At 33.2% G+C, this 26,332-nt stretch overlaps 4 protein-coding genes and 1 non-coding gene across 6 annotated transcripts; 2 read left to right on the top strand and 3 right to left on the bottom strand.

Annotated features, from left to right (window-relative positions):
* Window positions 1-3,846: 3,846 nt before the first annotated feature.
* On the bottom strand, window positions 3,847-7,792 carry LOC145592985 (protein NONRESPONDING TO OXYLIPINS 2, mitochondrial-like). Its single transcript, XM_081649500.1, has 3 exons — window positions 7,549-7,792; window positions 7,328-7,446; window positions 3,847-4,331 (listed from the first exon to the last, which is right to left on the bottom strand). Exons 1-3 carry the CDS (start codon window positions 7,674-7,676, stop codon window positions 4,306-4,308), a joined length of 273 nt encoding a protein of 90 aa, XP_081505626.1. The 5' UTR covers window positions 7,677-7,792; the 3' UTR covers window positions 3,847-4,305.
* A 4,399-nt stretch (window positions 7,793-12,191) lies between these two features.
* LOC145592984 (3-dehydrosphinganine reductase TSC10A-like) lies at window positions 12,192-17,062 on the bottom strand. Its single transcript, XM_081649499.1, has 4 exons — window positions 16,434-17,062; window positions 14,894-15,041; window positions 13,632-13,922; window positions 12,192-12,662 (listed from the first exon to the last, which is right to left on the bottom strand). Exons 1-4 carry the CDS (start codon window positions 16,968-16,970, stop codon window positions 12,655-12,657), a joined length of 984 nt encoding a protein of 327 aa, XP_081505625.1. The 5' UTR covers window positions 16,971-17,062; the 3' UTR covers window positions 12,192-12,654.
* Window positions 17,063-17,721: 659 nt separating this feature from the next.
* On the bottom strand, window positions 17,722-22,121 carry LOC145592983 (uncharacterized). Of its 2 annotated transcripts, none has more exons than XM_081649497.1 (8): window positions 22,018-22,121; window positions 21,739-21,933; window positions 20,884-20,944; window positions 20,754-20,790; window positions 20,156-20,233; window positions 20,008-20,080; window positions 18,560-18,599; window positions 17,722-18,162 (listed from the first exon to the last, which is right to left on the bottom strand). In XM_081649497.1, the coding sequence occupies exons 1-8, from the start codon at window positions 22,042-22,044 to the stop codon at window positions 18,113-18,115; spliced, it is 561 nt and encodes a 186-aa protein (XP_081505623.1). In that variant the 5' UTR covers window positions 22,045-22,121; the 3' UTR covers window positions 17,722-18,112. The 2 variants fall into 2 exon arrangements, with proteins under 2 accessions (XP_081505623.1, XP_081505624.1); XM_081649498.1 differs by having other exon boundaries at window positions 21,739-21,930; window positions 22,018-22,114.
* A 76-nt stretch (window positions 22,122-22,197) lies between these two features.
* TRNAE-CUC (transfer RNA glutamic acid (anticodon CUC)) lies at window positions 22,198-22,270 on the top strand. Its single transcript has one exon. It is a non-coding gene; the product is annotated as a tRNA-Glu (tRNA).
* A 2,125-nt stretch (window positions 22,271-24,395) lies between these two features.
* On the top strand, window positions 24,396-25,926 carry LOC145592982 (uncharacterized). Its single transcript, XM_081649496.1, has one exon. The coding sequence runs from the start codon at window positions 24,474-24,476 to the stop codon at window positions 25,212-25,214; it is 741 nt and encodes a 246-aa protein (XP_081505622.1). The 5' UTR covers window positions 24,396-24,473; the 3' UTR covers window positions 25,215-25,926.
* The last annotated feature ends 406 nt before the right edge of the window (window positions 25,927-26,332 follow it).

The raw sequence follows: 26,332 nt of genomic DNA, 5'->3' as shown, positions 1-26,332 counted from the left end.
GATAGATATTAACATAAAGTTTCATAATATACTTTTTAAAATAATTTTCATTAATATTTAATTATATAAAAATAAAGTCAAACTTGTACATTGACATGTGTGTAATGTTGACTGTGTCGGATATCATGAACGAAGGGAAATATATTTTATGATTGTTGGCACTTTTCTTTTTTAATTGGAAACCTTACTCTCATAGTCTATTGATGCCTTTTAGATGCTTCCTAAGGTTTGGGATACTCTTACTATTTTAGTTTGAAGTTTAATTCTAGTTTCTACTCTCCGTTTTTGGAAAAATATACCTCGACTGCTTTCTTTGGGATGACTCCATATATTTATGCTTGGTTCATTTCAGGAAATTATAAATTATCACACGACTTTATTTACCTACTTTTTTTTTCTTTTAAAATGTCACAGCTTTCCATTCATTAGTCTATACCAAGTACTTGTATTTTTAACTGTCTAAATGCATGTTCAACCTAAGGGTTTGAGAAAGTAACAAGCAGACGCACGCACACACAAACACACAATATCTCTATCTTAGAGTGTAGATAAAATTCAATGTTTAGACACTAAAGATTGATATTGTAAGTCTGTAGAGAGTAAAGCATAGATCAAGTGATTAGAGCTTTCCTCCCGATCTCAGAAAATCTTGGGATCGATTCTCATCACCTGTCCTTATGACTCTATCAACACCAAACAAAAAATATTCTCAGTCAGTAATAATGGGTTTGTAATAAAATTTTGATATATTGTACTATGAAAAGAGTTTGACCATAATACATGAGAAGTTTTAATAATTTCAAATTTAGTTTATATTAGAGTGGCTAATTAGTGTAGATTAATGAAGATTCATACATACAAGTATATACTTAGGTTTTTGCTTCTCAAATGATTATTCACTCCGTTATATCATCAATCTCAATTATCAAATATTCCGAGGGTAAGAGGCTTTTTTTTAAAAAAAAATTTTAAATTTTTTATTATTGGGGTTAGAGTTTAATCTATTTAACTTATGTTAATTTTTTATTTTACACAAACTTATTTTAATTAATCTAAAATTGTCTGAAAATAGTTAAAATAAGTTGGACTAATAACATGTAGAAGTGGGTTAAAAAAAAAAATGTAAAAGTCATGATAAGTCACGACTTACAAAATATAACATCTATAATGCATGAATATGATCGATCTTAAATGCAATTCGAAACTAAAAATGGTCTCTATCTCTCTTTGTAGATGGGTTTCCATGCATGGAGGATTCTTCCACGTTCATTGTAAAGAGTCTGTCCGTTATTTACATACATTTTTATTTCAAAAAATTATAAATTTTATTGGCTTAACATGTGCTCCATTATGCTAATTAAGGAGTAAGGACCCACTTAAATTTTCTTTGTAGAATAAAAGTACGGTATTATTCTTCCCATTCTTAATCAAAACTTATAATGCACGATAAATGTACATATGCAAATTGTCAGAATCAGAATACGGAGTACTACTCTACATTGATTGGGCTATTTAGGATCGGGTTGTTAAGTTTTCATCTATCTACTCTATATTTTATATCAAGCTTGTTTGGTATAGTTAATTAGGAATTCACCTTATATCTTTAAGCTCATAAGACCGAATCCTCTAATTGTACATAGTTCTTGGGGGGTGGGGGTGATAAACTGATAATCCCTTATCCTATCTCCTTACTTTTAAGTTTCTAGATCACGAACAATATATCAAAAAAATCATGAGACTTGTGGCTAAAGTGATATTTTTTTTTAAAAAAAATTGTCATTATTGTTGGATCAGGTTTTTGGATTGTAATATATATAGTATAAAAATCCCAGCCTGCACTTGTTAACATGTGTGTCTTGGTAGGAATGTAGGATCGTAATATCCTACTCTAGTTAAGATTAATTTATAATCAAGATTAGTCATGTAACTTGAATAATTTAGATTTTAAGCTTCTAATTAATATCCAATCGCAATTCTAAAAACTATACTGAGTAAAACATAAAATGAACCATTAAGGGCCTGTTCACATTTACTTAATTTCAGTTCAGTTCAGTTCAGCTCCAATCAGTTCAGTTCAGTTCCAATCAGTTCAGTTCAGTTCACTTCAGTTCAGCTCTTAATTTCCCTCTCACATAAAATATTCATTTCAGCTCAATTCAGTTCAGTTCAGTTCCAATCAGTTCAGTTCAGCTCCAATCAGTTCAGTTCAGTTCAGCTCAGCTCAGTTCAGTGAATATGAACAGGCCCTAAATGTACTTTAAGAGCCTGTTTTGTTCACCTTATTTACATTTATTTTAGGTCTAATGAGTTCAATTTAAGGAGAAATAAGTTATGATAAGGGTTATCCAAGTTTAAATTAAAACTAAAATAAGTTTTAATAAGTTTAGATAGTAAAAATCAGGTGAATAGATTACAACTTAAATTGACTTTTTAAGATTATTGCCACTAAAAAAGTGCATAAAAAATGGTTGAAATCCATAGACTAAAACACCCATCAAAGTAAAGCAACTTTGAATTAATAATACAAATGTGAATGACCAAAGATTGATGGCATAAAGATACATAAAAACACGTGGGGTACGTAGCAAGTATATCCGTACAAATTATGACATAAATAACGTATAAAATAAGGTATAGATACAAAGTATAAATACTTAGTACTCAATACATAACATGTGAGAGACATGAAAACGATGATAAAAGAGAGGAGGTTGTTGCTTTTATTAGAAAAAGATAAGGAGACAAATATTATCTCAATCAACCAAAAAACACATCAATACACTCGCTCTCTCTCACGTGCATTTCTCGTCTTCTTTAAGATACCTAACTACTCACTACACTCTATTCTCTCTAACTTCCCTTATTCCTTACCCCTTCTTTTTGGAGATCTTTTTGGGGGGAGTATCAATTGTATTTACTTCTATTCATCTTATTTATAATCCCAAGAAAGTATTTGACTTTACGGTTTACGAACTTAATGATTTACGACACGACTATACCATGTTAGCGATGCAACTCTTTCGTAACCCACATATCTTAGGGTATTGAATAAAATAGAATGATGATATCTTACCTTAGTTTTCTAATTCGCCGCGCTATACTTTGTACGTACTCCGTAATAAACATGTCCATGGAGGATTGGCAAAACTGGCTAACAAGAGCACAAATACCAATGCTAACTAAATGTTGTTAGGTACACTTGACATTTCAAAAATTAGTGGTTTAACATGTTTCTATGAAAATATTTTGATAGAATATAATAAGCTTGGTTTTCTTAACTTTCTTGTGAAAAGTACATGTCAACTTGCTAACTACTCCGTAGTGACTAAATTATGATTTAACTCAGTCAGCTGATGAGCCTCTTGGTCGTGCGAAAATGGGCCAGATCGTGCTACACTCTAAATTAATAACCAACTTATTGGGCCACACAACCAATAACCAAACCAACTCGTGCTACCCTCTACACCATGAAATGGTCCAACTTTCTGAATATAATTTTGCTAAACATCAATTACTTAGGGAAATAGATTAATCCTTATTTGTACTATGTTGTTGAAAAAAAAAATTGCTTTGTACTCCGTAATAAGATTACAAGCACTCAACAAAATCTACATCACACCCAAACATACCTAAAGATGGTACACCAGCCAATGTGCAACTGAGCATAAAGCGTAGGTGAAGCATTCGCCTTACTGCGGACAGTCACACAGAGGCTCTTGTTGTGCACTAATGACCAGTCACCATCGGTAAATGCAAGTGTATGACAGGTGCAGAAATCTCAAGTAAGTGCAGAAATCCACAGTAATTGCTAAGGAGTACTATTTGTTGTACCAAAAATCAGTTGTGTTACAAGACTGTCTAATCAGGAAGGTAAGAACTAGCAATTAGTTTATGAAAACTGAAAACTTCAAAAAACAAATTTATGACCAAGGAAATGCAGAACTCCTACAAACAATTAAGAATGCAATTTGACTAAATTGCTTATCCAGCAAAAGTGACTGAGTCAAAAGACTCTGTCACAAATATTTTACTTCCACATGAATACTTCAATTGGCCGAAAATTAAATGGCTGAGAAGAAGTTTTATTGATTAAAAAAATCACTCAACAGCTTTTCATCTGTTATGATGAAACAAAATTTGTCCGAGCAATAAACTTCATATCCACAACATATGATAACATTAAAGCATGGCAGGGTTTCATACAGAACTTGTCAGATCAAGCTTTGCAATGGTGAGGAGAAATGTGAAGGGCCATGCTGCAGCAACTTGTTGAAGTATGCTCTAGTTCCAAACTATGATCCATTCTCATCGAGGCACACTAAGACCAAGCTCTGCATACAATGATATGATCATCAGAAAATAAGCATTTTTGAAGTTTTGGAGATTAGCTAGCTAATGCATTAATTAAGGGACAAAGTGTCCGAGTAGAAGTTTTGGAGATTTGATTAATCACTTGAAAAGGCATTTAAATAAATGAACATGATGGAAATACTTTTACCAATGCCATCATAATCAACTAAATAAGCAACTAATTTTCATGTCTCCAGAACAATATGTTCACACTTCACAAGCCAACAAGAAGTAAAAATTTCAACAACAAAGCCGAAAAATGAAACTATCAAATGCATTGAATTTAATAAGCAGCTCAAGCCAGAAGCAACCAAGTTTCATAGGAGCACAAGAACACAATATTAAGCAAGATACATTCAGTAAGCTTCTTTCAAAGTAGGCAAATAAGAATTACAACATGAAATATCACAGCCAATGGAAAAACAGAGCCTAGCCTTTTAAAACCCAAATATGCATAGAATCCTAGCACCAAAGACTGCAATATGAAAAAAAGAGTGAAATTAAGGTGTGGTTTGCTAGGTTCAATACAGTGCCTCAAGCCCTCAATCATAGAGTAAATCTAAGGTGTGGTATGCTAGGTTCGCCCTTAGGTCAAGGGATCACTGCAGTGACATTACTAATGAAGTTTAACAATAATAATTTCCCTTTGGGAAAAATTGACTGAAACTGAAGCATGTACGAGTAATATTAAGTTGGACAACCAATTTTCCGCATTTAGACGAATTATGTCTATACCTATAATCTATCAGGGTATGAAGAATCTAACGTAGACAATAGAGCTCAAATGCAATATGAGAAACATATAGGTGCAGAACTACATTCAGGGGCATTTGGCTTAGGGTTTTTAATCACAATGGCTCATTACCTTGTGGTAGGACAATTTAATCACTCCTTTTACCCTCATCATTCCCCCAAAGTCTTTTTACCCCCCCCCCCCCTATCTCTCCCCACAAGGGTTGAATATTCCCTTTCCTCAAGCGTCCTACACTACAGACAACACCACTACAACGCCAACCACCACCATCCTATAACAAACCCACCACCACTTACCTATAACCAAATCCTCCACCACCACCCTAAACCCTAGCCAACCCTCAACCACCCAAAAGCTACCCTAAAACAAACACACACACACACACACACACACACCTACACCTGAAATCAACCCCCATCCAACCTGAAATTCGCCCCACCAACTTGAAAAGTCACTTCACCACCCCGAAAACCAATCTATTCATCCCCATAAACAACCCTAGTTATCGTAAAATTACTGAACTATAAAAAATAACCACCAAGCAACCAGATCTAGAAGATTTTTCAAAAAAAACCACTAGTTACCCTTTACATAATGAGCACTCACTTCGCGAACTGAAATATATATGCTCCAACAATGCTTTATTTTCTCAAGATCTCTTTATTTTAATTTTTTTTGATCCGACAAGAAATCCTCTCAAGATTGATGCAACACATTAAGTTTGCTCAGTATTTCACACAACAGGATTTATTTGACAAATATATTAGTTGCGTCTAAACTATTAATTTCTTCTCAAGCTTATTGAAATTTCTTCTACTATATTGTTTCCAATTTAGCTTTGATTGATTTCACTTTAGAAAAACTTGATAATGCAGCTATGCTCACTTCAACTGAAATAAGGTGTTCAAACATGATTATTCTAAGGTCTAGTCTGAATATTTTTGGCCTGGTACTTTCTAATTTTACCGTTTGTAAAATAATATAAGGTGAATAGAATATAGCCTCAACACTCCCTTTGTCATATCTCAGGAGCAAGTTCAGAGCTATATAATCGAGAAAATAAAAACCAAGACTTTTAGTAGCTATCGTATTAAAGCCTAGAGGTTTGAAAGAAGCAATGTCTAGTAGGCAGGTCCTGTTGTTCAGGTTTCATAAATGTAAAAAACTGGGCATAACATATGGCATTCAGTCTATCTTCCAAATCCACACATTATTCTCACTTGGGACATGAGACACTTAGAGGTAATAAGGAGAATTGGCTAAACTAAAGCATCACGATCTGTCTCATTAACGGTGTGTTTGGATAAAGAAAGAGGAAGGAAAAGAAGGGGAGGGAGGAGAAGAGGAGGGGAGGGAAAGGGAGGGGAGAGAAGAATGGTGAGTTTTCCTTCCAAATCTCTCCATTGTCGGAGGGATCATTTTCCTAGACTTTAATCCCTCCATTTCTCTCCCCTCTAATTCCCTTACTTCCTCATTTTGTTATCCAAATGAAAGATATTACATCTCTCCAATTCCCTCCACTTCTTTTTCCTCCATTTCCTTCCATCCAAATACACCATATATTTCTTCCACTGTCACCACCCTTGCATTGTTGACTTGTAAGTTATAAAACCCGTATCTAATCCAACCGCCAATTCAAGTTGAGTACATAGTGTAACACTGTATCCTTAGTCAAAACTCAAAACCCGTGAATGACTACTAACACTTCATCTAAAACTTCCAATATGTCAAAAAAGTACTCTTTCTGGCTACTGCCTTCCCTAATCCCTCCATATTTCCATGTTACACTACACCAACCAAATTATCCCCTTTACCTCATCTTTTAACAAGATGCATTACTAATTGACAAGGAACACAACAGAATCGGTCCATTTCATTCAATGCAACGTTGCTATCAATTATAAACATGTCCTATCTGCTCAGGAAAGTTTTAAATTGTTACCCCACATACAAGAGGAAGTCTCTTTGATACAAAGAACCTAAGATATTGAAACAAAGCCACAAAGGTCACAAAATTAATGCACAGATGATGATACCACAACAAACTAACAATAAATTCAGGGATCTTTGTTCTTATAATGCAATGCAAATTGATTGATGAAACAAAGAAAGAACTTAAACATGGCAAAGATCAAGTGCTTACAAGATGAATTGAAAAAAACAGATAATTTTTGGAGAGAGAATATATCTATCAAACTCCTGGGTTGGCACTGCAGATCATACCCTGAGACAACGACCTAGAACTGCTTGAATCTATGCCAAGACATGATGTGAGACGAGCTGATGACACTGCTGAGTGAAGTGGGAGAAGTGATTGCATTGCACCCATTTGAGATAATACCCTGAAAATTCAAAATCAATTGTCAAATTACACAATTTCTACGAAAAGATTCAAACTTGATAGAAAATTGAAGTGGAGTTTTCTTGATTTGAGAGGAAATTACCTGGGAAATGAAGGGGAGGAGAGAGAAGCACGAACAGAAGGGATGGAATTAGAAGTGGGTTTTTGGGAAAATGTAGTTTTGAGAAGATTGATTGTTGGTCTTGAGAGGGATCGATAACGGGAAGCCATTGGAAAGAAGGGAGAAGGTGGAACAAGGGTTGATGATGGATTTCTAGGGTTTATGTTTTATCGCAATTTGAGTGAGGGTTTATCAAGAGAGTACGCGTTTGTTGGGAAAAAAAATGTAATCCATAACTTCATTGTCTTTTAATCTTCCTCGTGTTTTTAGATGCATCACTTGAAATATTCTAAAGTTACAACTTAAAAAAAATCAAAAGTAGTATTCATAAATGCATAATCACAAGGATCCACATTAGGTTGCACATACTTACAGGAAAGACAACTATTCAGTGAATTGGTTGGCCAACTGCGATGTCATTCATGACTCTCGTTTTTCGATTTTAAATTCTGTCTATATTGAATTTAATCATATTTTAGAAGAAGATACAGGGGTGTGTCTTTTCCACGTCTAGTCCTTCCGTAATATTGTAATTTGTTTGTGTTTTTTGTTTTCTTTTCATTAGCTTGTTCCTATTCTGAATCAAAAAACAAAAAAGAAAAAAAATTGTGTTGCATTAAAGCACATTATGTGTTATATTTAGGGCACCAACGTTCATGGGTTACATACTTACATTTATATGTATTTGTTCCTACCCGTTTGATAATTTACATTGATGCAAACTAGGTTGGTTATCGCGACAAGTGTTATTTGACTTTAGGTTAGTGTTGTTTTCTTAGTAACAATCTTATTTCTTACTTCCTCCGTTTTTTTTTTTTTTTTTTTTTTTTTTTTTTTTTTTTTAGTTGCAACAGTTTGACTTTTACAGTTTTATACTATTCATGTGTTTTACTTTGACGGTTTATACTTAAGTAAAAATATAGTCATGTGAGATCTTGTTAGATTCGTCTCGGTTTATACAATTTTAATATCAAATGTTTATAATTTTTACATATTAATAATTAAAGATATTAACGATTGAAAACATACATCGTCAAGCGTGAAAAGAAAAGTGTTGCAACTATATAAAAAAAAAACAGAGGAAGTAGTTATTTAAATGTCACCCTACTTTATCGAAATCAAGTGCAGACCTTGAATATATCAAGGCATCACAACATTGTATTTGAGGCTTGTTAGCTACGACACAATGTCTTACTTGAGTTTTATTGTCCTCTTTCACAAGCCTACTTTAGTTTTTGTAAGTGACAATGCAATTTATATTTACTAGTTTAGGTCCCGTGCAATGCACGGGGATTACTAATAAAATATTTGAAAATAAAATAAGTTTTATTTCAGGTGTCATTTAACCTGATTTTGTCTATCTAATTTTTCAAGAAAATAGACTAGTAACTTACAAATCAAAATAGACCATTGAATTTAATTTGTCAAAAATGGAAAAAAAGACTATTGAAATTTATTACTTTTCAATGATTTTATTATTTCAATATATAAATAAGATCTTTAAAATTTGTATGCATAAGATATACTACCTTCGTTTTTTTTTAAGTTGACACCGTTTGACTTTTACACTATTCACACACTATCTGACTCGTTTTTGTGATTTATAGATACGATAAAATATAGTCGTGTGGGATCTTGTTTGAATCGTCTCAATGTATATTTTATTAATATCCACTTTTTATAATTTTACAATGTTGATAATTAGAGATATTAAGCGTTAAAAACATGTGTTGGCAAGCGTAATAATAGAAATGTGTCAACTAAAAAAAAAATGGAGGTAGTATATGTTTGTTTCCATCCGTCATTCTCATAAAACTGTTTTCACAAGCAAATACAACTAAAACTTGAATAACAAAGAATGTTAACAATTGATTTTATCATGCCACCCAAATACATAAAATGAGAAAATTATATACTTATAGTGGTTCAATTTAAATAATATATTATTATTTCATAGTAATAACAAAAAATGTTAACAATTGATTGTATCATGCCACCCCATACATAAAATGAGAAGATATTAGTAATACTAAAAATATTCTTGTAGCGGTTCAATTTCAATTAGATTATCTAAAAAAAAATCTTAGTTATTTTTCGCAGATATTCCGTACCATATACAAATACGATAAATATGAAAATATATTGTTGAGTTGTTATGGAAGAAATATGGTTGCAAAGTAGCGCTATTTGTTAAGTACAAAGTATTTTCTAAGGAGTCTTGACCCAAATAAATTGTGTGAAAAGATATGTCTAAATTCATAATTTGTACAATACATTTTTTCCAAATATATATCATATTATTTAATATAAATGATGTGAATAATATAAAAGAATATTAGTTTAATATATATGGATAAATTATATATGTCTGTAAAAAGAAATATAATATTATGTGTATATATGTAGAATATTTTCTTAGAAAACTCGACAAAATAAGATATTTCTTGTCGATTTTTAAGGAATAGTTACTATATTTTTAGGTTCTCTAATATTTGTATGTCTAATAAAAAAAAAACTAAAGACACATCAGGAGATGACACGTGTCATTGCTGGTGTGTCTTTTAGTATATAATTATTGATTGATGATTGATTGATTATTGATAGTAACCCATGTCAACATTAACGCACCATCACATGTGGAGATGAATTTTCATCTTGTTCGAGAAAATGTTGCATTGAGTTAAGTTCGAGTCCTACTACATGATATCAATTTGGATACTTTCACTGAACTACGAAGGCGGTAAGGCCTTCCAAACCTCCTTTTGGACTTCAAGTCTAGGCTTAGCATATGTCCTCTATCTAACAAGTAATTTACTTCATATTTATTTTCCACAATTATCAAATTTGAATTTTACTCCCTCCGTATTTTATTACTTGCTCCACTTTTCTTTTGCGGCCGTATTTTATTACTTGCCCCATTTTCTTTATTGTAACTTTTAGTAATATAATCATTCCTAAAACAAATATTTGATATATCTTTCTACATTTTTTTTGTCAAGTTTTCAAAGAAAATATTCTGCATACAATATTATATTACTTTTTTTTTTTTTTTTTTTTTTTTTTTTTTTTGCAAACACACACATATATATAAAGCTAAACTTTTAGCCAGGTCACGAGGCAGCGATACTTGGCGTTCTAACTTTTCGCTAAGTGTCGCGCCACGTCGGATAGATTTAAATAGGTTTCATAAGATAAAAAAGTTAGTTTAGAATTCTATTTGGATAGAATTTTACGATAAAATTGTTAATTTAGAGTTTTATTTTCGATAAAATACCAATATTTCAGAGGTACAAATTGAATTATAATTTTATTCAAAAAAATTATTAAATTATATTCTAAAAGATTATCATATAAATTTATTTTTTATATCATAATATTTTTTTTGGAGCGAAAGAAGTAGTTCAAAGCATAAAACATCCATTTATAATATATATACTAATCGGTTAAAATAATATACTTCACAATCTAATACAAGTAGAATTTTATAACTATGTAGACCTGTCAATTAGGGTCGGGTTATGAGTCATCTCGGATTGGGTCATTTCAGGTTACGAGTCAAGAAATGTTCAACCCTTACCCAAAGTTTTGGCTTCGGGTCAACCCAACGGGCGGGCATTGAACATTTATTTTATTTTATTTATTTATTGCTAATTTTTTTTTATTTTTTTTAATGTATTAAATCGAACATTTTCTCAAACATTATTATTAGTCATTACTTGCCTACTAGATAGAAAATCGTCACAAAAGCACATCAATTCCTAACTAATTTTGTATCAACGATATATTTTAAAATTTAACAGATTAAAATTTTATCTTAAAATTCAATAAACAACCCGGGCATCGCACGGGGCATAAAACTAGTATATATATATATATATTCTTCATCCATATATTTTCAATTAAATATTTTATAACTAGTATGATATATTTTTGCAGATAAAAAACAAGTACAAATTATGATTATGACATATATTTCACGATTTTTTGTCAAGACTTCTTAGAAACACTTCGTATGTATCCGCTATTTCATATAATTTTATTCCATATTACTTTGCAACCATATTTCTTCCATAAAAATTCAACTACATAATCCTTTCGTGTTAGGCCATGTTCACTTCACCTTAAAAAAATAATATTCAGTAAAAATAATTTCACTTCAGTAAAATTAAGTTCAGTTCAGTAAAAATAAGTTCAGTTCAGTAAAAATAATTTCAGTTCAGTAAAAATCAGTAAACTTAAAGAAGAAATATAATAGAAAATCAGAAAAAATAATTTCAGTTTAGTAAAAATAATTTCAGTAAAATAATTTAAGTTCAACAAAAATAATTTCAATTCAGTAAAAATAATTTCAATTCAGCAAAAATAAGGTGAAATGAACGGACCTAAGTAAATAAAAGAAGAGATGCTGGCAAAGTACATGCTTTTGAGCTTTTCAATTGCAGTTATGTGCATATAGAACAGATATAAGGTAGTGACAAGCAAAAAAATTGCCTATTACATGCTTTACTCGATTGCTTTGTGATAGAACAATGGAAAGCAGAGGACTGAAACCATTTGTCAGAAAAAATGGGCTTGAACTTTTGTTGGAAGATAAATAAAAGAAGAGATGCTTGCAAAGTACATGCTTTTCAATTGCAGTTGTAGGCCATAACATTATCGATTAATCTCTATGTCTGGATAAAAATTTTGTTACAAAATTACATTATAAGCTACATCAACTACAAGCTTGAATTCTTTGAGAGAGAACTGTAAACATTAACAAGAATACAATTCATACACACAACTCTGGCCTAACATGAATATTCTGAAGCTCTCTGGACAGAGCTCACATACTCTGCATCTCTTGAAAGCATGAATGCCCAGGAGCTAATCACTGGATCTATTACCCGAGTTACTTGCATAATCAAAACACCAGAAAAGTAGTTGCAACAATTTGTACAGCCTGACAATGCCAAGATGTTTGGGTAATGGCAAAACTCTAATACATTACCAATTCTTCATCAAGGAATAAAATATTAATTAACTTCAGCTTCGAACTTTTTGTCTTGAGCATACTCTCCATCCGCTCTAATGGATCAATTTCTAACTTCATGTCCCTGAAGCAAGAGAGCATAGGATTAAAAAACAAGATTTTACAATTAGTGGCAAAAGCAGTGCATCAGATAGGATGATAAGGATGAGTGAGCAGAACAATGTGACAAAACACTTCTGCCCGTGTGTTCTCCATTCTACCCAACTTTTCAGTTTCATACAATGGCAAAGATTAAGAATCCCCCTTAGAATACATCATACATAAAACTGCAGTAGACAAATACAAAGGAACCTAAATCAACCACCCTCCTTTTCTGATTGGTAGGCACGGAGGGCCCCTAGTCCAGCTATTTTGGCAAAATTGAGCTGACCCAAAAGGAGTAAGTCACACGGTGTGGTATTTGTTAAATCTCTCACAGGTAACAAAATATGTGATTTTGGCACCAAAAACATCTGGTGCAAAAACCACATATTTTGGTACCAAAAAAATTTGGTACATTTATGTGATTTTCTAGGTATTTTGGTACCAAAATTATACTTCCAAATCTCACACAGTGTGCCGCTAGGAGTCCCCGACCCAAAAGAACTTGACCTTGACCTAGATCTAATCCTATTCCTTTTCCTATTCCTAATCCCAAAGTGTACCCAAAACTAGGTATCTTGATTTTGACCAGAATTAAGCCAAGCCTTCGGTTTGGCAAAGGTTGGACCTTACAAGATATAGATTCCAGAAAACACAACATGTTTTCTTCAGAGCCATATGATATAGCTATATAAAAATCTCAAGGCTCCAGAAGAGAAATTTGGATTTGGACTTAAGTTGTGAGAGTGGAACTTGACACACAAGCATACAAATCAAATACTACGTAGATATGATACAGTATTCAAGTACCAAAAATTTAGGTAAATCAGAAAATATTTATAAATATTGATTAATATATAATTTCATACAGTCAATTACATTTTTTTAATGATTTGTACTCCACCAATTCAAGGGCAGATGTTAAGAATAAGACAAAACACAGCATACTTACTATTTTTTTTGGAGTTCCATTTTTCTATGCTTCCATACCAATTCCATTGAAAAAACAGACCAAGAAGGCGTACAGGACTAGCAGCAATAACTTCTAGAAATGCCATCAAATATGATCTCTGTGGAGACAGACCAGCAGTAGCTATAGACAATAATTCACCCTCAATGTTGCAAGGGATAATAAAACTGCCTTTTTTAATGCCATCTATGGTTTTCTTTGCAACTTCATCAGCTTTCATCATTCCTGAAGAACCTGCTATTATGCTTGTCAGCTCAGGCTTCCTTCTGTTTTCTGCAACAGAATTTGAGGTGCAAGGAAGGTGAGTCGTTAGACATACAGCTGTCGATTTGTCCAATAATGGAACTATAGTGTGTTTTTAGACATGAAAGGCCTTCTTACCAAATATATTCTTGAATGCTACTTAAAGACTGGGGGATTATATAAGCAAATGACAGTCTTATACTTTGGATTTCACAAGTGATGGAAATTCACCACCAAGTGCTTGCACAGCATATGAAACCTAACTCCAATGTAGTTTTTAGGGATGCTAGGGATCCAAAGTTTAAAGGAAACCAAAATTTTCAACAAAAGTCAAAACACTTGCTGGACTCAGTGAATAACTAAAAGTCCAAAACTATAGAACAAATGCCCAAGATATGATGCCATCTTGGAGTTGGACACGGAAGAAGTATCTCTTAACATCATGTTCAGGCATTATTTACGTTAAACGAAAAAAAGAGGTCACCAAACTGCACACCATTATCTTGTAAAGTGGAGCATGAGGCTGACCAAAATGCATACATGCAAGATACTAGGTCCAAGGATGTAGAAGCATAATGCCATAATCTAACTATTTTTGCACGCACTGCACTATATTTTGTAAGGATTGGATATGGAACAGATAACAAGATGGAAGGTATTTTATAATATAAATTGAAAAATAATCTTAGGAGGTTGAGACGCGTGCGCACACAAGTGTGGCAACAAAGTCAAATGTGCCTACCGTTTCACAAAAATAAAATAGCAAAGAATATTCAGCAATACTTGAGGTGAGTCCGTGATGCAAAGAAGCACGATGATTATGGATCATGACAACAAAATATTATCAAGAGATTCTTCACAAAATTACAGAGGATTATTGGATAGAACGTTTTAGTTATCAATAACAAACTAATTCTGTAAACCTTAATTTCTGAAACAAGAGAGAACTGATTTCAGCAAAATATCTGAAAAATTGAAGCAGAAAATAAAACTCTTCATACCTTCTTCCAAACCAGGAGTGTCAGTGTCTGGAGGAAAGATCAGTGACACATGTATATCATCTGCAATCACTTCATGCTGCAGTGCTTCTGCCAGGCCCCGGAGTGCAAATTTACTAGCCGAGTAAGCCGTGTAACCATAAATACCCACCTAGATGAAAAAATAATAACAAACTTAAAACAAGCATGAGCCATTTTGAACTTCAATATGTCACAACCATAATGCAAGAATATAATTGACCTAGAAACAAAGCAAAAGCAAGATGACAAGTACAAGTTATCAAGTCTTAAAAAAGAAGTATATTTATCAAAGGCTATACTTCACACCAGAGTGTTTATGCTGCTACTACTCAGAAGCTGGATTTATCGCATCCTCTGGAAGATAATCTTGCCCACACACCTAGTTTTTTTAAAGCTAATATTTGCCAACGTGATCAGCTTCCATAATAATACTGGTGGATGGATTGTGCCAAGCTAATATTGGCCAGGAGTTGTTTGGGTTTTCTGTCAACCAGACGAGAGTCAAAACAAGAAAGGGGTCACCATTGCCTTGCTCAATCTGCTCATTATGCTGAAGTTTGGCTCAATCTATGGCAAATACCTAGGTTCAAAATTATAAGCTGTTTAGGAATGATGTTTCAGGGGAATGTGAACAAAGATGTCTGCTTGCACCAGCGGAGGAGGTCAAAGTCAAACGCATTGGCAAGATCTTCTAATGGTGTGTTGTGCTAAAAGTGGATAGAGCTGAAGTTAGGAAGGTTCATGTTGTAACTAATACATCCCGCTCTACCCTAATAATCTAACATTGTTTTTGAAATCTATATACTAGCTTGTTCTCCCTTATCTAAAAAAAAGGGATAACTTCATCAGTCAATTTCTGGTGTTACAGGCAGAATAAGGCTTACAAAATTACTTCGAAGTCTTACAAAACAGATTACACTATGCACCTGGAAAAGGTCAACAGTAACAACGCCACTAATAGATTGCTTTGCAGAGCTTCAAATCACTAAGACAAGGAAATAAAATCAATAATGTGCGAGTATAACCATGAAAATTAACAATCAATGTCAATTGTTAATTTCTTATGTACTTATATACAGCATTTGTATGCAGTGATTACATGATACCATCTAGCTTAGTCAGTTAAGTCTAGGGGCAAGTATCAAATCTCGTCTACATCGTTACCCTTTTCCAAACTAATTTTTCATTGAAAGTCTAGGGGCAAGTATCAAACCCACATTTTACCAAAGCTGAATTTTTTCACTGTCATTATCACTTTTATGACAGTAAATTGTAAATCTGATTCGAATTATAATCCCTGCACCTCAAATTACTATTACACTACACAACACTATCAGTCTATCAACTTCAATTATCTTGCAATTACACCCAACAAACAACATCAAATAAAAGAAACATAACACCAATAGACACATGATGTTCTCATAAACTCCTAAAGTCGAAACATATACTAATTGGAACTGGTACCATTTTAGGAAATATATTTAATGCTTATAAAATCGGCCCGAAAAGATAATCTAACCTGACCAGCTTGGGACGACATGATAGCAATCGAAGCCGGACCACGAGACTTACGATCTTTCTTCATCAATGGCAAAGCAGCTTTAATCAAATGAAAAGTCCCCATTACATTAACATCAAACATAAACTTAATTTCATCCAAACTCTGAAATTCCAACTCCTGAGGATAAAAAATCCCCTGATTACACACCAAAACATCAATTGGTCCCGCATCTTCAACCGCCTTCTTGACGGCATCGAAATCCCTGACGTCAGCACTAAAGATGCTGACGTCAACGCCGGTGGAGAGCTGGATCGCCTCCTTCGCGGATTCGAGCTTACGGTGGTCGCGCGCTAAGATGGAGACACGTGCACCGTGGGATGCGAAGTGGTGAGCTAGGGATAAGCCGATGCCGCTAGATCCGCCGGTGATGAAGACGTGGCGGTTTTTGATTGGGATTGTGATTGTGCGAGGGCGGACGATGAGGTAGAGGATGAGGAGGAGAGAGAATGGGAGGAGGAAGAGGAGAGAGAAGAGGATTGTTGTTTGATCCGCCATTGTTGGAAAGCTTTCTTTTGCTGATAGTGTGCTTTACTGCTTATGGAACTTCTATTAACTCTTGTTTTGAAATATGGTGGCTTGAGTTTTTCAATGGGAGCCCCGGTCTATCATATAAAATCGGCATAAATTGACACGAGCAGTCCTAACAATCGATTAATTCAAAACGATATCCTATTAACTTTTAGCCGATTTGACCCGTTAATAGTGCCACGTGTGATGTGTTATGTTTCCGTTTGTTAAAAAAAAAAAAAAAAAATCTTTCACGACTCTAAATTCCCTCCCGTTGGTTCTCTTTACCCTAAAACAATAATGTACAGTAAAATAGACCAATAAACATTCAACACGTGGCAATTTTAATCGGTTAACCCGATCATTATAAGTTAGGGATTGTTTTAAGGACCCTCCAAAGTTGAGATTGGTCATCAATTAATCGATATTTGAGACTCTTTAAAGAAAGAAGTTCATAATTAGGACCGGTAGAGCCAATTTTTCCGGTTTTAGGGCAAAAATGGGTAAAACGGCTAGTTCTTTCCAAGGGATAAAATCAGTATATTTCAAGTGCCAATTTTACCACTTGAGATAAACTTGGATTTTTTTTTTTTTTTTTTTTTTTTAATCACGATAAATATTCTAAGATTACAGCGTGTCAAGCAAAAACTAAGATTAGTTGTCTATTTAATTGTGCGATGGATATCATACTCTGTTTGCTATTGCATCATGTTTTGTAGAACTGGACATAAAGATAAAGTAAAATGAAATTCTGCACTTCCAAATCAACAGAATTAAGCTTTCAATTCAATTGAATACTGCTTATGATCATTGTATTAAGCATGGCATTAATTACATTGTAAAAAGGTCTGTGACGCCTTAATCGACTACAATCAGAATGAGAAAGGTAAACAAATGAGTTTCCATGCAATCTTCACCAAAAGACTCTCCTCCTATGCTGACTATTGGCTTCTATCTGATCTACAATTAAAATTAACGGAAGCATAATCATCGGAATCATGACATGCACAAGCTTTTGCCAAGAAAAACTCATACTCGAGATAAAACCCTGATAGATTCCTTGTTTATCTGAAGGTAAGGCAGCCTCTTGATTGAAAGCTAAGCAGTAAAACTTTTGGCATGCTAAACAGTCAAAGAAGTCTTTGTTTTCCAGTGACGGAATCTACAGAATCTTTTTGTCCTGCAAATTGATACAAATAAAGGTCCTGTAAGTCTAAAGTCCAAAATTTTCAACTGAAAGCTCCTTCCATCCTGAAATATTTTTGCAATTCCAACTGCAGTGCATTTTACAGAGATAGTATTCTTGGATGTTTAATAAAGGGGCAAACTAGAAAAGATAATCATCAGAACATTTGGCCTAGCTTCTGTGTGTTTAATTTGAGTTTAATGTAAATCAAGCACTCAGGTACTATTGCCAAGAAACCGTGGTTTAATGTTAAGTAGTTTATGAAGAATTTCTCTATTCTCTAATTACTGAAGTGCAGATATGCATAGATAGCAGCCACACTTATTGTGGGAATGAAATAGCTTTCAAGAAAAGCAGTGAAAAACTCAAAATTAGAGGATATCAAACATACCAGGTCCAATTGCAAGTACTGTTTTTGAACCAGCTGCAACCTTCAGCAAAAAGTAATCAAAATTTTAGTGACACATGAAGCTATCATTCTAAGTCTTAGCTATTGTCTTAGAGGAAGTCAAAATGAAATTATCTGCTCAAAGAAAAAATCCAGAGAAGATGAAAAGAACAGGAGACTCCGATATTCCGCACAAAATGAAGATACCTTCAGAATATATGTGCTGAGTAATCTATCACAGAAAATTACACTCTATTACCTTTCCCTTCTCTCTTATCTTCTCTATGGATTCCCCCCCCCCCCCCCCCCCCCCCCCCCCCCCTTCTTTAATGTAGTGAACTAGTGACATTAGTTCAGAACTTCAGAACCAGGGAAGCATCAAGAATAGGTTACTATGAACAGGAAAATCGATGAATTGGATGTATATCTACTACTATTCTAAAAGACTGTTTTTGTTAATGACGCCTTCAGTTTTAACAAGGACACAAAAAAAAAAAAAAAAAAAAAAAAGGAAAAAAGGAGTACTACCTTTCTCAATTTTAGCAAGCTTCAGGTATGAAATGTTACATTACTGAGCAACATGACAGGCAACTTATCCAGTTCCAAGATAATGAGGAGATAGGCTTATATAATGGTCCCTCGGATTTCAGTAACTTAGACTACATATATCAAGTGTAGAGTGGGCATCTACCTTATATTGCAACAGAAATGAAGAAGGTTATAAAAAGATGAAGGTTTAGACTGGAAAGGCCATTAATAATGAAAGGGCTTGGGAGAGGAATCCTAAAAATCATCTCTCTATACGAAAAGTTCATCACCATTTGAGTTTCATTACATTTAAACTAAAAGTCAAAACCTTTAGAAATTAAATTTTTTTAATGTTTGCAGCAATACTAAAATGGTGATAAACTTTATGAGTACCCTCTATATTGGATTCTTATTGCCTAATTTCTATCTCTTCATGGATACCTAATTTTCTCCTTAAAATCCATGTCGAAAGCCACTGCAACTTAATCAAATTAATGCCTTTCCTGTTTTAAACTCAGAATGCTGCAATTAAAGTAAATTCTAGTGATGCAACTACTTACATGCTTCTAATACTAAAAAAGCCTTCACCGTAAATAACTAAATATCGTAAGTCATCAGAAAATCAGTCCAGAAAATTGACAGCTGAAGCCACAAAGTGGCATAAGGATAGATTGGCAAAAAAAAAAGGGAATGAAGAGGAAGTCGTAAGAAAGGTTGAAGTATATAATCAAGCTAAGCTCCTCGCGTCAATAAATATTACAATAGGAAAGAAGTGATAAGAAGAGGACAAGGAGGACCAAATACTGGGAACTGTTTCTTCAAGCAATATTATAACTGAATGGATTACAAAACAATAACTAACAAAAGAACTATAACATTAAGAATATTCATAGTAGCCTATAATGCTTACAGAAGAGGCATACCTGTGTGCGCCCGGCATCTGCAACAACAAAAGTTGGAAGGCCAATGTTCTCAGCATCTTGCTGCAACTTATTCCTAAATCAAGATACAAAATTTGTAAATGCTGCTGAGACAATGAAAGCCTGACAAAGAATAACAACAAATACTTACATTTCTTTTTGATTTTTGCATGTCACTACTATTTTAGCCTGCCCACATTGCTCCCACTGCCTCAATAGGGAACGCTGACTACAATAGATATAGTTAGTGCCCACTTTTGAGAATAATAGCATCAAAGCTTAAAGAACTACACTATAGCATTAAAGCATTGCTTATATCTTCCTGATCAATAGAGAACTAGGAAAATTCACCTTGCAACAAGCAGCCCGAAGTACAAAGTACACCAAAATAAATTCACAATTTCATATTATGTAAATAATCATACATATTGCTCTGAGAGGCCAAACAAATGCAGCTCACAAATTTAATAGAAACTAACATATGTCAAGTTACTCTTATAAGATGTGAAAAAACTATTGCAGGTCAAGATGCTCTTAATTCTCTTCGGTTTGCAGTGAATTAGGTTTAAAAGAAAAGGTAACATTCTGATAACATGTGCAATTGATTTTATATAGGAGATGATAACAGGATAGGGAATTATGGCGAAAAGGAAATGAAAGTACATCAGAAAGTTAAACAACACAGTCTATAAAACTTTCTGCTGAAGAAGGATGTTAGTCAGCTGAGAATTTGAGATAGCGGACAGTACCTTTGCATCAGCTCAGCATACATGCCTGTAGCAGCATCTGAAATTACAGAATCTTATCAGGAGACGACAAAGGCAAAAAAGGAAGAAAGTAGGTTGATCTCCAGTTACAATTAAAAAGATATAATCTTACGAGCACATTGAGCTGCAATCTTTCCATGTCCCATTTTCAGATCTTGTCTTACCACCAGAACCTGTAATCAACATCCTCAACATAAAATTAACACACACATATTACAAAACAAACATAATATAGCACCCATACTAGCTGTTTCATGGTCTCTAAAACATATTAAATGTAAAATGCCAGGATATCATGGAAGATGTATAATTAAGCCTAGTGATTAGTAGATTACCCTCCTACAAGGAATCTCTATCAAATCAACCGAAGCAGAAAATAAGTCTATAACAATACCATGAAGAATCACATATCAAAAAATTGACTACAATAGGATACTGAAACTGTAATTGAATAGTAACCAAAAAATTTCATACTCTATTCTACAGAAAATATCATATACGTAGTATTTACATATGGAAAATAAAGTCCATGACATTCTTCCTAAATTCACCTCCCATGTTAAACTATCCAGGAAAATCTGTTGAATAATTCATGAATTTTAACACACAACCTTTAAACCCCTATTCAAGTATTCTGTACACATCAAGCGCTATCCTTTCTGCTAAACTTGCCCAAATTCTCTTTAATCACAAATTTAATCACAAAAAGGGCTAAATAGAAAATCTTCATGATTAGCAAACAAAATAAAGGACCCAAAAAGACATGCTATATGAAAAATTGATAACACAAACCAACATTTCATCCTATTACATTATAAGAGCTGGCAAAAATTGACATGACACGATAACTCAACCCGAACCTAACCCGAATACTGAAATACCTCTACAACTTGAAACTAGGATATAACATAACAATCACAATTCACAATTTCATTTTAACAAGAAATTAAAGTATTCTGGAAAGTACCATCTTAAATTCTTCATCTGGGTTGGCTGAAGTTAAGGAATTCTTGGTTTGGTGAAAAGATTTAGGCGGGATTTTGGAGGGTTTAGCTAAATCAAGAAGAAACCCAAAAATGAAACCAATAACAACACCTGGGATGAAGTTTTCTGGCCTGAAACTCACTCCTATCCCTTCTTTCTCCTCTCTATCATTTTGCTGCTGCCATTAATTACACAATTTGTTAGTAAAAATAAATTTCAATTATAGATTAAAATAATTAATGGGAAATTGAAATTTTCTTACTTTTCCGAGAGGAATTGAAAAATTCATATGCACAATTAGTTTTTTGCAGGTTCAATTTCAGGGTGTGAGTGAGGAAGATTGAGTGAAGAAAAAACTGAAATTTAGCGTAAAAACAAAATATAAGAAAGACAGTAATTTTAAAGGATTTTATTCTTTCATTAAGAATACCATATCAACAAATCCGTTGTAGTCTAGTTGGTCAGGATACTCGGCTCTCACCCGAGAGACCCGGGTTCAAGTCCCGGCAACGGAATTTTTGTTTTGTTGGCCTTTTTTTTTTTTTGGTATGACTATTGCCTTTTGGAGGCTCTATTCAACTTTCAGAGTCATGTAAAGTTGTTAATCAATAAACCAAAATACCCTCAATATTAAAAGTCTAAGTCATAGACTATAGTTGATCAAGTTGTAATTTTTTTTCGTATATAAATTCGTGAATCTTTAACAGTATGGGTGTAGATAAATTAGGTTTAGATCGGGTGGAGCATCAGGTCATCAACCCCCGTCCATTTAAAACCCAAAGAAGTCACCACACACCATCTATCTATTCATTAAAGCATTGGTGATTTATCAGGTCAAAAAAGCCTTAACAATATTTTAAAATCTATAACTATAACTAAAGAAAAAACCGCTTATATCACCTGTGTATACATGTCATTTTATCATTAAAAAATTTCTCTTCAATTTGCTTATGACATCATCATTTTTTTCCCCTATTTTTGTCTTTCGAAATTCAAAATTGGAAAAAATAATTTTTAAAAATAAATAAAAGTGTGAACATCAATTAATCAAAAACATATTAATGATTTTTCTCTTTTCAAAAACTCTTATTTTGTGATTAATTATTTTACGCTCTCTTATTGATTTTTTTTTTAATTAGTTAAATAGTGTATCGCACGAGTACTAATCTAGTAATAGGAAAAAAGAATAACCAAACATGCTAGAAATAGAAAATTTGGATTAGTAGTCATAGATAATAGATGAATATAATCACTTGTACATGATAATGTTATCAATGAGAATTCACGTCATAATCTTAATTTCGTATAGATTTTGACATTTAGGAAATCTAATATATATAAAGTAGGCATTTTTCGGGAGCATTTGGCGCGCCACATAAGAAAATGTATTATTTTGTCCAATGAAAAATTAGATTAATAATTTATTTTAGAATTAAAAAATCTACTTGCCACCTAAGCAAAAGTGACGAATAAGATTTAAGAATTTTGACACATAGGTAAAAACAACGAATAGAGAATAGTTAAAATTTAAATTATTTTTAAAAACCAATAATTATCTTCTCAAAAAAAAAAATTTATCTTTTTTACATATATGGATGCAAATTTTTTTATCGCAAATATCTTTAATCTCTCCATAACAAATATTATAAAAGTTTGATTTTAATAATATACTAATCGAGAATAAAACTATATCTCATATGACTAATTTCCCATAATTTTTAATAGTTAAACGATTATAAATAAGACTAACCTTTTAAACCGAACAAGTATATTAAATAAACGCGTAGGCAAAAGACTTATTTTGATCAATAAAAAAACGAGATTTGTCATTTCTTTTTTGAATTAAAAATTTAAATTGTCACATAAGCAAAATTAGTGAATAAGGTTTGGGATTTTAAATTTAAGCATCACATAAAATAAATAAAACAACAAAAGATAACTTTGGGGTTAAAATTAAAAAAATTATCTTATGATATTAGGAATTTTATCCATATATTTAATGAATGATCTTCATAAATTTACAAAATTTTAAATTAAATAAAATGATTTACTAGAACCGTGCATCGCACGGGCTTACATCTAGTATAATTTAAAGAAGGATATATTCATATTGCAACTGAGTACTGACACCTTTTGAATTAAATTTAATTAGAAGTTGATAATTTTCTATTAGTTAAACTTAATCATATATTTAAAAATCCAAAAAAAAGAAAAGACAGAAAAAATTAAAAGAACTTAATGGCACATTTTCGTTAAAAATATTAAACTTAATCTTAGACGAGTATGAAAAAAATATTATGTGGATCATCTTCTTGGTTTAAATTCAAAAGTTAAACAAATACAAATGGAATCATAGAAGTTTCCAGAAAATCTTGTTCAAAACTCTACTACTAGATTTAATTGGGAATGAACTTCTTATGCAAAGGGTTTAGGGAAGTTAAACGTGCCGTAAGGTTAACTTCATTATTAACACACACAAGACAAAGTTCAGAATTTTCCCAACCCAATTACTTGTTTATTACTTGTTCATAGTATTACTATTTTGCACTTTATCCCTTACCTTACCCTTAAGTAATTCCAACCACATGCTCTCCCAAACTATCCAAAGTATCTCTTTCACAACAAAACATAACAAGTCTTCAAAAACTCCCTTTATATTCTTTTGCCTCATTTGCATATCTCTATAGGTAAGACAATCTTCTTGAAATTGCCCTACCCATGGAGCCAAGTCAGCCACCACCGGCGGCACCACTACGACAACATGACAATCACCAAGAAAGGCGGTCCACCCCACGATTCCATCCCTCACAGGGTTTTGCAGATAGAGTCTTAAGGGCTCTTGGGCATCGTCTGCTCCTCCTTCATAGGTCGGACCCAAATTTCTACATCCTTGGTGCCACAGGAAATGTGTACATTGTTAACGTGTCAACAACTCTTGCGTGCACGTGTCCAGATCGGACAACCCCTTGTAAACACATTTTATTTGTGCTTATCAGGGTCCTAGGAGTCTCCTTAGATGATCCTTTTCTAAGGAGACGGACCCTGAGGTCTAGTCAGGTGACTCGTCTCTTGGCTAACCCAACCTCAAGTGATTCCCTTGCAGGCCCAACCCTTCGTGAGAGGTTCCATCGAGCATTCCTCCAGAGGGATGTTGGTGGGGCTGCCCAAGCCCAACACAATGTCGTTGAAGAGGGTGCTATGTGTCCTATCTGCCTTGAAGAGATGGGAAACTCAGGGGAAAAGTTGGTGGCTTGTGCAACTTGTCGAAACTTCTTGCATGAAGAGTGCTTAATGACTTGGAAAAGGACTCAGCGAAGAAGATCTGTAAGTTGTGTGATCTGTAGATCAAGATGGAAAGATAGGGCGGATCAAGAGAAGTATTTAAATTTGGCTGCCTATGTCGGCGAAAATGATCATATGGCTCCTGAAAGTGCAAGAGGAACTATTTGTCGCGAATAATGACATACTGCTCAAATTTGGATATTCATCTAGATCACCCCTTGAAAGTTTCATGATTGTTGATGCAGACCTGCATTATAAGTTGTACAAAGAAGTGTACTGTTAGATATCTTCATTCTTTTCTACTGAAAATATTTAGGTTGATCGTTTGTTTTAGAAACACTTGGGTTCATGCTACAGAAGTACGCAGTAGTATTTAGCCTTTACTCTTGAATGATATTACAGTAGAAGATTTGACTGTTAATGCTATAATTATCCTTAATCAGACGTGCATTTCATTGATTTCAATATAGTTAATCAACTTATCATATATAGGACCCAATTTACCTCATGGTAGAACAGAGGAGTTTAGTTGTTGTCTTGTTGGTTATCACTCTTGCATTAATCAATGCGAAACAGTCAGCTGCAGATGAACCTGCATAAGCGTTAACCTGCAGAGATGACAGTACGATGCTCGGCCGTGCTTGTAGCCTTCAAGAGCTATATATAGATATGTACAGTATAGTTTCAATGAAAAGGCTAAATTAAGGACGCCGGTATCTGTAGCTGAGAATTCAATGGATATGAAGGTTAAGTTATAGTATGTATTTTTCAGTTGCCTGTAAAAGACTATTCTTAGGCTCTCAGCTATGAAATACAGTATACTAAAAGCTACTTGTACATTTCTAGTGATGTTTACATGTATCCAGAAATTCTGGAATGGGTTCAGGGATAAAATTATGTGTTGCAAATTAAGTGAAATTGTAGACAAGAAATTTGTATTAATCCAGTTTTAGTATTTTACTAGGTAAGTCTCCCAATAATACTATCCTTAGCAATTCATCTTTAAAAGTAAAAAAATAACAAAAATCAAAGTAATTAGGGATGATTATGAATCTCATATTCAGGTTCAATTGGTTACAAATGAAATCTTATGATATGATATATATATAAATTGATTTAATTCTTGTTTTATTTTCTGTATTCGTACGTGTGTCAGAAAATAAAACAAGAATTAAATCAATTTATCAATCAAATTAAACTATTATAAAAGTAAATCCTTAATAAGCTAATCAGATTGAATTATAGAGCTTGAAATTGAAATCAAAATTCATTAAATTCAGATGAATCGATCTTTA

Source organism: Chenopodium album, chromosome 18, assembly GCF_948465745.1.
Source record: "Chenopodium album chromosome 18, dcCheAlbu1.1, whole genome shotgun sequence".
NCBI classification, from domain to species: domain Eukaryota; kingdom Viridiplantae; phylum Streptophyta; class Magnoliopsida; order Caryophyllales; family Amaranthaceae; genus Chenopodium; species Chenopodium album.
This window is presented reverse-complemented; position numbering and strand designations above follow the sequence as displayed.

Excerpts from the sequence above, each read along its gene's own strand:
- LOC145592983 (XM_081649497.1), bottom strand. The coding sequence starts at position 22,044 with ATGAATTTTTCAATTCCTCTCGGAAAA. Across the intron at positions 20,081-20,155 it reads TGCAAAAATCAAAAAGAAAT|GAATAAGTTGCAGCAAGATG; the intron begins GTAAGTATTTGT and ends ATCTTGATTTAG. Across the intron at positions 18,163-18,559 it reads AGTACTTGCAATTGGACCTG|GACAAAAAGATTCTGTAGAT; the intron begins GTATGTTTGATA and ends ATCAATTTGCAG.
- LOC145592982 (XM_081649496.1), top strand. The coding sequence starts at position 24,474 with ATGGAGCCAAGTCAGCCACCACCGGCGGCACCACTACGACAACATGAC.
- LOC145592984 (XM_081649499.1), bottom strand. The coding sequence starts at position 16,970 with ATGGCGGATCAAACAACAATCCTCTTCTCTCTCCTCTTCCTCCTCCCA. Across the intron at positions 15,042-16,433 it reads TGTCGTCCCAAGCTGGTCAG|GTGGGTATTTATGGTTACAC; the intron begins GTTAGATTATCT and ends TTTTTCATCTAG. Across the intron at positions 13,923-14,893 it reads CACTCCTGGTTTGGAAGAAG|AAAACAGAAGGAAGCCTGAG; the intron begins GTATGAAGAGTT and ends ATTCTGTTGCAG.
- LOC145592985 (XM_081649500.1), bottom strand. The coding sequence starts at position 7,676 with ATGGCTTCCCGTTATCGATCCCTCTCAAGACCAACAATCAATCTTCTC. Across the intron at positions 7,447-7,548 it reads TCCTCCCCTTCATTTCCCAG|GGTATTATCTCAAATGGGTG; the intron begins GTAATTTCCTCT and ends TTGAATTTTCAG. Across the intron at positions 4,332-7,327 it reads TTCTAGGTCGTTGTCTCAGG|AGCTTGGTCTTAGTGTGCCT; the intron begins GTATGATCTGCA and ends CATTGTATGCAG.